General features: G+C 39.4%; 1 protein-coding gene across 1 annotated transcript in view; it reads right to left on the bottom strand.

Moving 5' to 3' along the window:
* Positions 1-14,645, bottom strand: part of ITGB1 (integrin subunit beta 1) — a 56,039-nt gene that overhangs the window by 30,484 nt on the left and 10,910 nt on the right. Inside the window, exons 2-3 of the mRNA XM_064285107.1 lie at positions 2,396-2,462; positions 1,401-1,486 (exon numbers count right to left, since the gene is read on the bottom strand). Coding sequence (XP_064141177.1) covers positions 1,401-1,486; positions 2,396-2,462 — 153 coding nt within the window. The remainder of the gene's footprint in view (positions 1-1,400; positions 1,487-2,395; positions 2,463-14,645) is intronic.

Below are 14,645 nucleotides of genomic sequence, written 5' to 3'. Positions count from 1 at the left end.
GGAAAAAAATGACATTAGTATTTATGTGTGTATACATGTATGTCATTTTAAAATATGTAAATATAAATCATAAAAGTATTATCAATAAATTATTATAAGTAGACATTTGACAACTATGTCACATATACCCCTAAAAATTATTTATTTAGTAGGCCAAAAACTTTTTCTAATGTTGACTTGGGGGAAATGGAGGATTGCCATTTATTTGGGATCACATTGTGTTCAGTCAAACATGGTGTTTATTACCTATCAGTTTCACAGTGCTGTATAAAGTAAGTATACTTAAATTAAAAAAAAAATTTTTTTTTAAGGGAAACAAACACTGATAACAGCACATATGAAATCAGAGAAATAAATGGAAAGGAAAACCAAGGGCCAGATGGTTCAAACCCACGCTATCATCAAACCTAAGATACTACACCAAAGGACGCTAGTAAATTACACATTCCCAAATATGTGCCAATACAGGAAACTTTAAGATTATAATCAACACCTAAATAAAATTCCACTAAACATACTCCAAAATAGCATGCAATAATTTAAAAATTATGCCTCAAAGCATCAAAGGCTTAGTTATTTAGAGAATAACAGTGAATAAAATTCAAACCCTACCGTCACTGAGTTTATATTAGGATACAATCGATTCTGTGTTAGTTTACATCAAATATAATTGTGCAAGTTCATTTGTACCTTCCCCCCTCAAAAAAGGAGAAAAATCTATAGCAGTCTAAACCTAAAGGCCTAGTGTTTTACGGGAAGCAGTCCAATAAAAATATAATGCCAACCAAATGGACAAGCCACAGAAGTTAATGTAAAATTTTCTAGTAGTCACACTAAAAAGAAACAAGGGAAATTCATTTTAATAATGGATCTAAAGTATTATCATTTCAACACGTAATCACCTTAACAAAATTTAGTGAGCATTTTTATACTAAGTCTTCGAAATCTGGTATGTATTTGAGCCTTACAACATTCTTAGTGTAGACCATCCACACTTCAAGTGCTCACTAGACACGTGACTGGTGGCTGCCAGGCTCAACACACAGCTCTAGACCACCACAGTCTTTCACACGTTAAAAAAACCCACTGCTGTCGAGTTGACCCCGACTCATGGTGACCCTATAGGACACAGCAGAACTGCCCACAGGGCTTCCAAAGCTGTCATCTTTACGGAAGCCGCCTACCACATCTTTCTCCTGCAGAGTAGCTGGTAGGTTTGAACCACCAACTTCTCAGCAGCTAAGGGCTTAATCACTGTACCACCAGGGCCTTATACTTTACACACAGATAACACTTATTCATTACAGATTGTTTTAAATGAAAATTCCTATCTGCTACGTCCCGAGGACGTACTAAATTACTAGAGAAAACATAGTAAAGACTCAAACAATCTTACTTACTAAATTTGTACACCATCCACAATTTGGCCCTGCTTGTATACATTCTCCACATGATTTTGCATTTGCTTTTAAACATCTATTTTCATCTGTCAGGAAAAGAAATAACAGACACCTTTACTTGAAGCTTCAAGAGAGAAAATAATGAAAAATCAGGATCGCAAGGACAAACAATGCACCATATATGATTATCGAGTATGAAGCCTACAAGCCTAGTTACCAAGCTGATCCAGACCTACTCCCCAGAATGGGTGGGTCAGAGCAACTTTAAAGGGGTGATGATCACTGTCTGGGGACACTGGTAGAATCCTTCTTTCACTCAACACATATTTATTTGAAGCCTTTTTATGTGCCAGACATTATTCCAAGCACTGAGGATACAGCAGTAAAGAAAACTAACAGAAGTCTCTACCCTCGTGGAGCTTACAGTCTAGCAGGGGAGACAGACAAATAAACAAGATAAATAAGACACATTGCATGTTAGAAAGAGATAAATGGTAAGGAGAAAAAACAAAGCAGGGAAAGGGAAGTATGGGGAGGGGCAATCGACTATAAATACGATCGCCAGGGAAGGCCTGATTGAGAAGTTAACATTTGAGTCATGAGCTGAAGGAGGGACAGAATCATACAGATATCTGAGAGATCACCGCTTCAGGCTGAAGAGACACCCAAGGCCAAGGCTCTAAGCAAAAGGATGCCTGGTGCCTCTGAGTGAAAGCAAGGAAAGCCCAGGAGAAAATAAGAAAAGCCCAGGAGAGAATGAGAAATAAGGTGAGAGACCGGGTGGCAGCAGTTGCTGGCGGAGCCAGGCCGTGCAGGACCTTGTATGCCATTTTAAGGACTCTGCGTTTTACTCTGAGTGCGATGGGGCCAGTGTAGGGCTTTCAGAAGGAGCAGCATGATCTGACCTAGGTTTTCCCTGGAATATACTTGGTCAAAGAATGAGACAGGATACTGAAAACACAGCTATGAAACATTTTTTTTTTTTTTTTTTTTACCTGTTTGGCTAAACACATAGCAAATTGAGCTAATCAGTCCAATCCAGAAAATCAGTTGTAAATTCATCTGAAATACAAAATGCACATCGTTAATAAAACAAGATACATTAAATACAAAATGTTTCCAGCCACCCTTCCTGTTGATTTTATAAATATAATCTCTCTCAATACCTTCTTCTCCAGCACCCCTCCACAACCTCATCACCCACCTCCCCCGCCCAGCCCACTACCCTACCTGTTACCTACACAACTAAAATAACTTCCATAATAAGTCTCTGGGCTCCGTTCCTGCCTCTCTCCAGTCAAATATGTTTTAACATTTTTATTAGCCACACTCCGAAAGAATAATAGTGTCAAGTATTCCCTAACACCATAAACGCCATCCAAGGTCTCGTCCCAGATAATCTCTATTATCTCCTGCAGCTCCCAGGGAGCCAGACGGGCATATCCAGACGCCTCAGTCGCTCGTGCCAGCTTGAGTGAACTTTTCAAAAACTCCATCATGTCATCCTCCTGCTTGTAACAACGGGGTTTATCAGTGTTTATAGTGTGCACTACACTATACATATATACACACATATACACACACACACATAGGTACACATATGTGTGTGTGTGTGTGTGTGTGTGTGTATATGGGTCATATATATGGTACAACGTATAGCGTTCAGCAGCGTTAAGACCAACATCCTACACAAGGCCCTGACTCAATTTTTGAATTTGATGGCTTTCTTTAAGAAAAACCAACTTCTGTGCATGGAACTAATTAGTCAAAGATTCGGTTCAAGTCCCTACATTTTCTAGATCCACAAACTAGACCCACGAAAAGTTCCTGAAAGGACCCTGAATGTATCGAGTCCCTTTCAGAATCTCTAAAGAAAAATTAATAAGTCTATATAGTTTTGATTTAGTGATTTACATTTGATTCTGAATATTTGAAAATGGTGTAATCTATAATAGTAATAATCAGAATATTCTATCAAGCGAGAATGCCCAACCATTACGTATACAACTATTTTCTGTGAATTCAAGAGTTCACAATGTCAATAAGCTATGCTTTAGGAGATTTGGTCAGAGACGGCTCTAGCCCCTGGTTGCTGAAACTGTGGCTATCATCTGACTACTGCACTGGGACTAGCAGCCAGCCTGAGAATTTGTCATAAATATCTGTCCCTCCCACAAGAAAAAAACACAAGAAAGAAGCATATATATATATATAGGTATATGTGTATGTGTGGGATAGCAAAGGGTAAAATTTTAGCTTTACTAGTTACCAAAGAAATATAAAACAAAGCAATAAAAGATAAACTGCTGGAAAAAATGTTTTTTTACCCATTAAAACCATCACTGCAGAGAAGGCTGAGAAAAATCAATATGCATGGCTGGCAGCTTTGTAAACATATAATTTGGAGGGAAATAATTCAACAACCTATATCAAAAACTATAAAAAATGTTTCTACCCCATGACTTAGCAATCCAGCTACTGAGGAAATAATTTAAAATACAAAAGATAATTAAAAAACAAAAAACAGGCTTTTTAGACTGGTCGAGACTGGAGGACTCCTTGAGACTACTGCCCAGAGATACTCTTCAAACCCTGAACCGAAACTAACCCCTGAGGTCACCTTGTAGCTAAGCAACAGATTGGCTCAAAAAATAGTGAATATCACCCGTAAGTAATATGCTCCTTTAAAAAACTCACCTGTATGAGACCAAACGGTCAACAACTACTTTAAAACAAAGATGAGAGTGTAAAAGGGCAGGGAAACTAGACTAATGGAAACAGAACCACCAGAATGGAAATATAATGAGAATGTTCACGCACTGTGAAGAATGTAACCAATGTCACTGAACAACGTGTAGAAATTGTTGGATGGGAACCCAAACTGCTGTGTAAACCTTCACAAAAACACAATAAAATACGATTTATAAAAATACAAAAGGAGATATACACATACACCCACAGACACACGAATGTTCAATGTAGTACTATATGGTATATTTACAACAGGCAGAAATGGAAACATCCTATACCCAGTAACAGGGGAACAGCTAAGTGTATCAGCCTGATGAACTATTAGGCAATCATAAAAGTAATAAAACGCAGCATCATTAAAATAATAATTCTGGATGTAAAGTACACATTATGATGACAGCTATGTAAAAACAAAAGTATACAAACATATACTGCAACCACGGAGACCTGAGAATGACAAAGAATTATAAAACAAAAAAAAAAAAAACCAAACCCACTGCCATCCAGTCAATACTAACTCACAGCAACCCTATAGGACAGAGTAGAGCTGCCCCATATAGTGTCCAAGGAGTGGATAGTTGATTCAAACTGTGGACGTTCTGGTTAGCAGCCAAACTCTTAACCACTGTGCCACCAGAGTTTCCTATATACATAAAATGTATACGCAAAGTGTTTTTCTTGTTTTTAATTTTCTTTTTTTCTTCTCTTTGCTTTCTCAATGTAAACAATTATGGCCTGTGTGGTACTCTTTTTTTCTTGGTAAACTTCCCTTAGCAAGAAGAAGTTAACTGAATTCCACCTTAATTTAAAAAGTGAGTATTTCTTTTAAAGGCCTCCGTCTCAGGGGCACAAATACCAGGATGCTAGTTCCACAGCCACAGTCCTTTAAGTTGTGCTTCAGGGCACCCCTGGGGTACTTGCTTTCCTCTGTTAAATGCTGGTTTCCAGGGCACAAGAATGACTCGCATAGTCATCCACTTTGCAATCCTGAGCAGATCAGCCAGTCCTGTTAAGCCACAAGCTGACAATTTTGCTACATTTCAGTGGTGACTCCATCCAAGAGACCAACAAAAGCTGAGTGTCACAAAAGTGAGAAATACCTAGCTATTAACCTTTTAAGGCCTGCCTAAAAGGTTTAAGGTGCAATAAATCCATGTGGACTATAATTCTAGGCAATTCAGATGTTTTCAATTCCAAAGCTCTGACTGAAAGGACTAAAAAGACATGGAACGCTGAGGAAAGGCATCACCGTGATGAATGCAGCATCTGAACAGCTTCCACACAAAGTGAACAGAACAAACATCTGCTCCATGTATGGGCTGATGCATGCTTCTTTAGGATACTATTCAGGCTACTTTAATGAAACTAACCTGCCTTAAAAAACCCTTCACAATGTCATACAATTTAGAGAATTACCACTAAAATAAAGTTTTCAAATACTCTGAAGCTATCTAGCTTTAAAACGTTCCTTTAAATGCCATTGCCCTTTTCCTTCTATAAGCTTTGGCAAGTTGAAGATGGGCTCTGTGAAATGCTCATGCCTCTGGAAGAGCTCCAAACCCGGAAGCAGCAAGAAAAGGCCTTCGTGGTGAAGAACAGCTGAGAGTAACAAGGAAAACAGCTGGGAACAGCTTAAGAGTTCAACTCTCTACTTTGGTCAGCTCACTGGCCAGAAACAGAGAGGCATTGTCATTGGCTGGTGTTGTCTATAAAAGGCCGGACTTTCTCTCAGGGAAATGGAGAAGCCACAGAAGATGGTAATTAGGAACAAAGAAGAACCATGGGACAATGAGGCTTGGAGGACACCACAGAAGTGGCCATGAGGGAAGCAAGCAGCAGACAGCCGGATGGTAAAAAAGAAATGACTAAGACGACAAAACAGCCTCCCCTAACGGATCCTGGTAATCTGCGAAGATACTGAATATTCCTCCTGCACCTGCGTGAGGAAGTGGAAGAAGAAGCAGGCGGTAACAGCCTCCTTATTTCGAAAGCGCCTAAGGAGGCATTTCTGGAAGTGTGGTCTGAGGAATAACTACATCAGATTTACCCGGGAAGAAAGCCCACCTCAGACCTAAAAAATCACAATCCCTGCAGGTGCGGCCTGGAGTCCTGCACTTCTAGCACTCCCGGCAGTTCCTACGCTGAGAAACTATGCCCTAAGGAGTTCCCACAAATGGCACTTCTCAACAACAGCTCATCTTGAGGGGCAAGAGGGAGAGACGCCTTTCCTGCTATTGTCCTAGTCCTATCTTTCCTCTCCTCTTTATAACCAAAGGTCTGGAAATAGTTGCCTACATTGGTTGTCTCCACTTCCTAACCTCCTACTCACTCCTTCACCATCTATAATTGGTGTCCAATCTCTACCATGCATGTGAACCTGCTCTTGCAAATGAACATTTTCCAGGCTTTATCTCAAGCTCTGCATTTATTCACTTCTTCAAAAGTTTCTTGACTGCCTACAATATACTTGGAATACATCCACCCACAGGATTTACACAAGACATTTAATACTATTCATCATTCTTTCTTCACATACTCTATTCCCTTAGGTTCTACCCGTCCCTCCCTCCCCGGCCCCCCATCTCTCTGGAAGTTCTTCCTCAGTCTACTTTGTCAGGTTTTGTGCCAGATCTGGAAACACAAAGATCCCTGCTTCAAGAACTTTCAGTTCAGTTCAAAGACAAACATACAAGTAATTACAATAGGATGTGACAGCTTCCGAGATGAAGGTATGGACAAAGTGCACTGAGGACACCTAAACCTGCTTGGGAGTCTTCAAAGGCTTGATGGAAATGGTGGTGTTTCAACTAGAAGCGAAGAGAAGTAGGACACGCCTGGCAGGAAGCCAAGTGGTGAGAAGCTACTCCAGGCAAAAGGTGTGCATATTCAAAGCCAAGGAATCCTGAGAAGAACTATAGGAACTTCTTTCTAATCTTATTCCTAAACAGGTATGTCTGGGTGCTGCCACCCCAAATCGGAATTCTCTCTCTTGCCTTCTTTTTTTGCAGAAGAAAAAGAGTAGAAAAAAAAAATTTTTTAATATTATTTGTAGTTATACCTGATTGGTGGGATTGTAAATAGGAGTATTTCACCCTGATAATTTTCTAGCATAACAGAGTATTTTAGAATACTAAAAGACTAAAGAATCTTAAAAGTACTTGAATTGAAAATCACAAGAACTGAGATTAGCAGGGAGAGGGGTTAGGTTACAGAGAGCCTTAAATGCCATCCATGCTGAAGAGTTAAGACTTTGAAAAACTTCAGGCAGGGTAATCACATGAATGCATATACAGGGCAGAATACCTACTGGTGTAGAGGAAGGGAACAGGTACAGAACTTACTGCAAAGGTTCAAGTAAGAGGTGACAAGCACCGGAATTCACATACTGGCAATGGACAAGAAGACAAGTATTTAAGAGACAGAAATGTGGGTTACAATAATTTACAAATTAAAATACTATGACAAAATATGTAAAGGCTTGGTTGGACAACCAAAAGGCAAGAACGAAATCGGCATTTTTCAAGTTGAAAAAATTGAAGAGAAAATCCAAGGCTCGAGTTGCAATACTGAGGGAGTCTACAGGTATAAACTGAACGATGCAGGAAGCACCAAAAGAAGATGGAAGGAACACAGAGTCACTGTACCAAAAAGAAATGGTACATATTCAACCATTTCAGGAGGTAGCATATGATCAAGAACCACCGGTCCTGAAGGAAGAAGTTTAAGCTGCACTGACGGCAAGAGCAAAAAACAAAGCTCCAGGAATTGACGGAATACCAGTTGAGATGCTTCAACAAACAAATGCAACACTGGAGGTGCTTAGTTGTCTATGTCAAGAAATCTGAAAGACACCTACCCTGGCCTACGGACTGGAAGAGATTCAAAGAAAGGCAATCAAACGAAATGCAGAAATTATTAGACAATATTATTAACAGCACACGCTAGAAAATTTGGCTGACGATAATTCATAAACAACTGTAGCTGTACACTGACAGGCAACTGGCAAAAGTTCAAGCCAGATTCAGAAGAGGACATGAAAAGAGAGATATCACTGCCGATGTTCAATGGATCTTGGCCGAAAGCAGAGAATATGAGAAAGATGTTTAACTGTGTTTTATTGACTACATGATGACATTCAACTGTGTGGATCATAACAAATTATGGATAACATTGAAAGAATAGGAATTTCAGAACACTTGTGCTCATGCAAAATTTGTACATGGATCAAGAAGCAGTCAAACAGAACAAGGGGATACTGTGTGGTTCAAAATTAGAAAAGGTATGCGGCAGACATGTATCCTTTCATCATACTTATTCTGTGCTCTAGACAAAGAATCCACAAAGCCAAACTATATGAAAAACGGTACAGTTATCAGGGTTGGAGGAAGACTCGTTAACAATCTGCGATATGCGGATGACAAAACTACGCCTGCCAAAAATGAAGACGACTTGAAGCACTTACTGATGAGGATCAAAGACTACATACAGCCTTCAGTACTGAACGTGAAGAAAATGAAAAATTCTCATGAGGGGACCAATAAAGAGCATCATGATCAACGGAGAAGAAACTGAAGTTGTCATGATTTCATGCTACTTGGATCAACAGTCAACATCCATGGAGGTAAAAGTCAAGAAATGAAATGACATATTGCATTGGGCAAATCTGCTGCAAAAAATTTCTTTAAAGTATTAAAAAGCAAAGACGTCACTGTGATGACTGATCTACAGCTAACCCAAGCCGTGGGCTTTTCAATCGCCTTAAATGCATGTGGGTGTCGACAATGAAAACAGAGAAGAAAAATCTGTTTGAGTTGTAGTGTTGGTCAAGAATACGGAACATACCGTGGAATGCCAAAAGAACAAACAAATCAGTCTTAGAAGAAATACAACCAGAATGTTCCTTAGAAGCGAGGTTGGCAAGATTTTGGCTTTGGACACGTCATCAGGAAAAACCAATTGCTAGGAAAAGGATGGCATTTGTGATGAAGCGGAGGGCCAAAAAAAATGAAGGAAACCTCCAATGAGATAGGCCCAGCAGCCACCATAATGGAATCAAACATACCAAAGACCGTGACGATGACACAGGCCCAGGCAGTGTTTTGTTCTGATGTACACAGTCACCGTGAGTCAGAGCTGACTCAACAGCAACCAACAAGGAATGTGGGATCTGATGGTCGCTTTGGATAGGGAGGGTGAGAGAAAGAAAGGAACCTAGACCAACCATCACTGTCAAATAGGGAACACACAGGGAGGAGAGTGATGAGTTTCATTTTAGAAATGTCGAGTATAAAATGTCTGTGTGATATCTAGGGAAGATACCTACTGGGAAGTTAAGACCTATGGGTCTGGATCTCAAGGGACAGGCCACGGTTAGAATTACAGACACGCAGGGAGGTTTTCATTACATAGGTGGTAATGAATTTATGAAAATGGATGAGGTTGTGAGGAAAAGAACATTTTGTAAGAGAAGGCAAGAGAGCTAAGGACAGACTTGAAGAGGTAAAGACACAGGGAAGACAGAATGTAACTGATAAAGCCAGGCCTCCTCAGAGCAAACAGGGAATTGGCATTCAGAGTAAAAGGGAGTGTGCAGCCTGAATAGGAGGTGAGCATCTTTTCCCTAAGGCGGGGGCGTCTGCAAAAACCTTAGAGTCCACGCGTGAGATGCGACAGGATTATAGAACAATGACGACCCCCAGGCAGGTACTGGATCCTTAACAGAGGCACTGCTGTAACACTCACCTCACTTGTAACTATGTTTATTATCTTCCCTGATGGGTTCTAGGCTCCAAGAGGACAAACCTGGCTACAGTACCTAGAAGTTCTTGACACAAAGAAGATGTTCAAAAGTTTTTGCTGAACTATATTAAATTATGTTTTCTCTTACATTATTCAGAACTCCAAAGAAGTTTTCAGAATTAATGTGCAAATGCTCTTTAAGACAGAAGTTACTGTAGATAACTTATCTAGTGATAATTTCAAATTATATTAAGCATATACAAAGCCAACTTAAGGCTAGACATAAAATGCCTTGTGCTCATGGCTCTTGAAGATCAAAAAACCAAAATTAAATTACAAATTAGGTACAAACACAGGCGTTAAAACTCTAACTACTCGCGTATGTGACCAACAACCAGATAATACACGTTTCTTTACATTTCATCATCAACATGAAGGCGCAAATTAAAAAAGAAAAATCTTGCAGAAATGCTCCAATAGTTGAGAGTGCCTCAGGCTCCACTTTGAAATCAGGGCAGGAATCTACTGCTTTGCAGGGCAGGTGCAGGAGGAAGAAAGGGAGGGCAAAGACATGGTGCTAAAAAAAGTAACCAAAAAGAGGAAATTTCAAAGGACTAGTGGTCACGATGGGCAGGTGAGAGAAGAGGAGATGCTGTAAACAAAAGAGTGAAAGGAGTTGGAGACTAAGACCTTCTAGAGTTTAGAATTTCAGAGACATGCAGTCCTGGATGAAAAAAAGGTCCAGGCGAGGATACGGCAATAGGTTGTTGTTTTAGTCTGGGTTCTTTCCCAAAGCAGAACCTCAGACGAGGACTTGTGTGCAGGCAGCTTATTTGGAAGACGACCCCAGGCAAAGAGAGGGACTAAAGAGACTGGACCACAAAGAGAAGACGAAAACACAAGGATACTTATTCACTATAGCAGGTGCCTGGGGACTTATCTTGCTAGGGACTTTGAGTGTGCAGGAAATATGTCCGTGGGTAGAAGTACGTGTCCAAGGAGAAGTATATTCATCAACTCCAGTCCTTCACAGGCAAAGGCTGCCCAAGGGACATTAACCACGCCCACACTTTTGAGGTCTACAGTACATTTATTTGCCCAGAAGACTACTGTCAGCTTCTCACACCATGGACAGATTGGAGGGCTTATTGGAAAAGCCCCAGGAAAGAAAGCAAAAGACTGAGGCACTTGAGACAAGATGCAGTCAGCTGGAGTAAGTCAGAGAAATGTCTCATCAGTGGTGACTGGAATCAGAGGGCAGGCCAAGAAAATGTGAGGAGGACAGGAGAGGTTTCTGGGACCCGTGATCACGGGCGACTGGAATAAACTGCTGGACCAGGGTGAGAAGCCTCATCTGCATGAACTCTCGAGGCCCCTAATTATGGTCAGATTTGGGGAAGAAAGACTACACTACACATACAGACACAAATATATATATTAAAGTGAATATAATTAACCTTATTTAAAAGATTTGGCATTTAAGACACAGTAGCTCTTGCCTATCTACTTAGACTTTTTTTTTTTTTTTTAGCTCTTGCCTATCTACTTAGACATATGTGGCTAACTTGCTTTTTAACTGTCATCTCCTTGAAGTAACTTCTTTGTATGCTCTGTATCAAGCACAGTGTCGTAGCGTTTAATAAATGAAGAAACTAATGATAAAGATAACTGGAAATATTCTGACACAGTAAGCTTCACAAGGGCAGGAAATCTGTTGCGCCCACCACTGTACACCAATGCACAGCACAGAATTAAGAGCACGGACTGTGGGGCCAGAATGCCTGAATTCAAATCCCCACTCAACCACTAACTAGGTGGGTGACACTGACAAGTTATCTAATCTGAGTCTCAGTTTACTCATCTGTAAAATGGAGACAGTAGTATTTACCTTATAGAGCTTTTGTGGCTTTGTGTACTTACCTTCTGAGGTTTTGTGAAGTTTAAATAAATTGATGTGCATAAAGCATTTAGAACGTCTCACACACTGAAAGCACTACCTGAGTGTTGCCTGTTGTTATCATTATCATTATTAACACTACAGTTGGAGCTCAATAAGAACTGATTAAATGAAGAGGTAACTACGCTTACGGGTTTTGCTTTTTGTTGTCATAATAATAACCAGACTTTGGGTGGATCCACGTTAGGGGAGGCATGAGATATGGAAGCAAAGATAAAGGTAAGGGTTAGGAATAACGCAACTGCAAAAACCAGATTAATGTAGATGAATGCAGTCATTCAGAAAAGTACTCAGAACTTGACATCCTCAATATCAAGGCTGCCTTATACTGTTTTTAGATTACCGTCTCAACAGAGCTACACTATACGTGCTTTCTAACAATTAGATTCCTAACAACTTGTTTGTAAAATACCAGCAGTAAAACCTTACAGTGCTTTTTGTACCATCATGTTAGACAAAACAGATATTTATAAACGTTAATATCACAAACTACCTTTAAAAAAAAAAAAAAAAGATCAGGATAACAAAGTCAAATAGAAACAAGGAAAAAGGACCTGAGACTTCTGTTATGAGGAAGCAAACCTAAGAGAGGCTAAAAGAAAGACACCTCAGTATTACACAGACTTGAATCAGGCTTGTTATACTACTCAAATAAAATTACTAGATTAATTTCATTCAGGGACTGCTGCCCACTGAGGACTGCTTAAAAAAGAAAAAAAAAGGGAGGATTTGTTATTTTAAAGGACCAGACATCTTATTCCAGGAACCGGCCAGGCACAGACAAGAACAGTACCGTCTGTTAAGATTATTTTAAGATAATCTGTGACAAATAGTTACTCTCACTTGTTGTTGTTAGGTGCTCTTCAGTCAGTTCCAACTCACAGCATGCCTCTGTACAACAGAACGAAACGCTGCCTGCTCCTGCACCATCCTCACAATCGTTGTCATGCCTGAGTCCATCACTGCAGCCACTGTGTCAATCTACCACGCTGAGGGTCTTCCACTTTTTCACTGACCTTCTACTTGACCAAGCATGATGTCCTTTTCCAGAGACTGGTCCCTTCTGATAACACGTCCAAAGTAAGTGAGACAAAGTCTCATCACCCTAGCTTCTAAGGAGCATTCCGGCTGCACTTCTTCCAAGACAGATTTGTTCATTCTTCCTGCAGTCCATGGTATAGTCAATATTCTCCACCAACACCATAACTTGAAGCCATCAATTCTTTTACAACTTAAAAAAATTAGACTTTTATTTCAACACCTTCTAATCACTATAATAATGGCAACACTGACAAAAATAATAACAGCTAACTGTCTGTCAGGTGTTACTCTAGGTACTTAACTTTCCACATAACTCATGAGGGCTGCAAATAAAGTTATCTCTGTTTCACAGATGAGGAATCTAAAGGGAGGTTAAATGACTTCTCCAAAGTCACAAAGGTGGAACTGAAACCAGACAATCTGAATCCTGAGGGTGTGACTTAACCTTGCACTTTACTAAAATGTTTTGAAGGTCTACTTAATCACTATTTTAAAAGAAAGAGCATTCCTCTAGCGTTAGAACTGACTCAGAGCACAGAAATGGAAAGGTCTTCTAACGCTACGTGGGTTTACTTCTTAGTTCTTCAGACTGAATGGAGGCCAACACAAGTTGTTTTAATGTCGTATTTCATGAGTATAGACGTAGGTTTTGTCTCTTGTTCCTACGAAAGCACTTCACCATCAGGTCTTTTTTTTTTTTTTTTTTACCATATTCAAGTTTAACTCAGGGGTCATAATTTCATTCCCTTAAAAACTTCCCCCAAACGATCTCATTTTAGTGGTTAATAATCCCAAATATGTGCAGTTATTGTCACTGTCAAAAACTGAGCTTTATTCATCAAGGTTAAATGTGGTTTATGTTCTGTCAAACCTTTACACACACATTCATTATTTAATAATGTTTTAACAATGCTACAAGTAACTCCTTTGACATTTCCTTTCACATTTATAAATGAAATCTTTAGAAATTTTGTTGTTGTGTGCTGCCCAGTCCATTTCTACTTACAGCAACCCTATACATGTAGAAATTGGTAGTAATTAAGCAATTATACTTTAGAGAAAAATCACTTTTTAAAAGCAATGCAGTGAGTTGTGAGTTCAGATTTTTTAAGTCTCCAAAAACCACTGATACCAAAAGAAATAATCCACACAAAAAAAATATTTCTATGAAATCTTTGCAAAGAGGCACATTTCCATTAACACTATTAATTAAATTCAAGTCAACAAATATTTATTGCATACCAACCATGTCCCAGACATCTAAGTGACAGAGCTGGGATATGAAAGCATGCCTGACTCCAAAGCCCAAAGTTTCAATCACAATATAATCTTAATAAATAAGTTTCTAATAAGAAAGATAAAAAGTTCTCACCATTCAAATACTTCCTTCCAGAAAACAAAATATACTTCCTTTTCTGTGTTATAACAGTTTAAATCTTTTTACTTTGATGGTGGAAAAGATTCTGATATCTATACTGAAGTATATTATAAATCTTTCCTAAAACTATAATAAAGTTGATTCATCCCAAGTCCCTTCCACCATCTTTTTCTGTATCTGCTTTTAAAAGGGAAAATAAATAGGCCAATGACAGAGGTAAATGTTTTAAAAGTCCACTTAGCCCAGAAAAAGAACACACAGCCAAACTGCGGGACTCGAGGAATTAACACGGGGTTCCTCACTTCTCCCCATATTATCAGCTAACTTCCAACTCACAGAGGACTTCCGTATAACAGAAGAAGACATTGCCTGATCCCGC

This window comes from Loxodonta africana, chromosome 4 (genome assembly GCF_030014295.1).
Source record: "Loxodonta africana isolate mLoxAfr1 chromosome 4, mLoxAfr1.hap2, whole genome shotgun sequence".
Taxonomy (NCBI): domain Eukaryota; kingdom Metazoa; phylum Chordata; class Mammalia; order Proboscidea; family Elephantidae; genus Loxodonta; species Loxodonta africana.
Note: the sequence above shows the minus strand (reverse complement) of the source record. Positions and strands in the feature narration are given on the sequence as shown.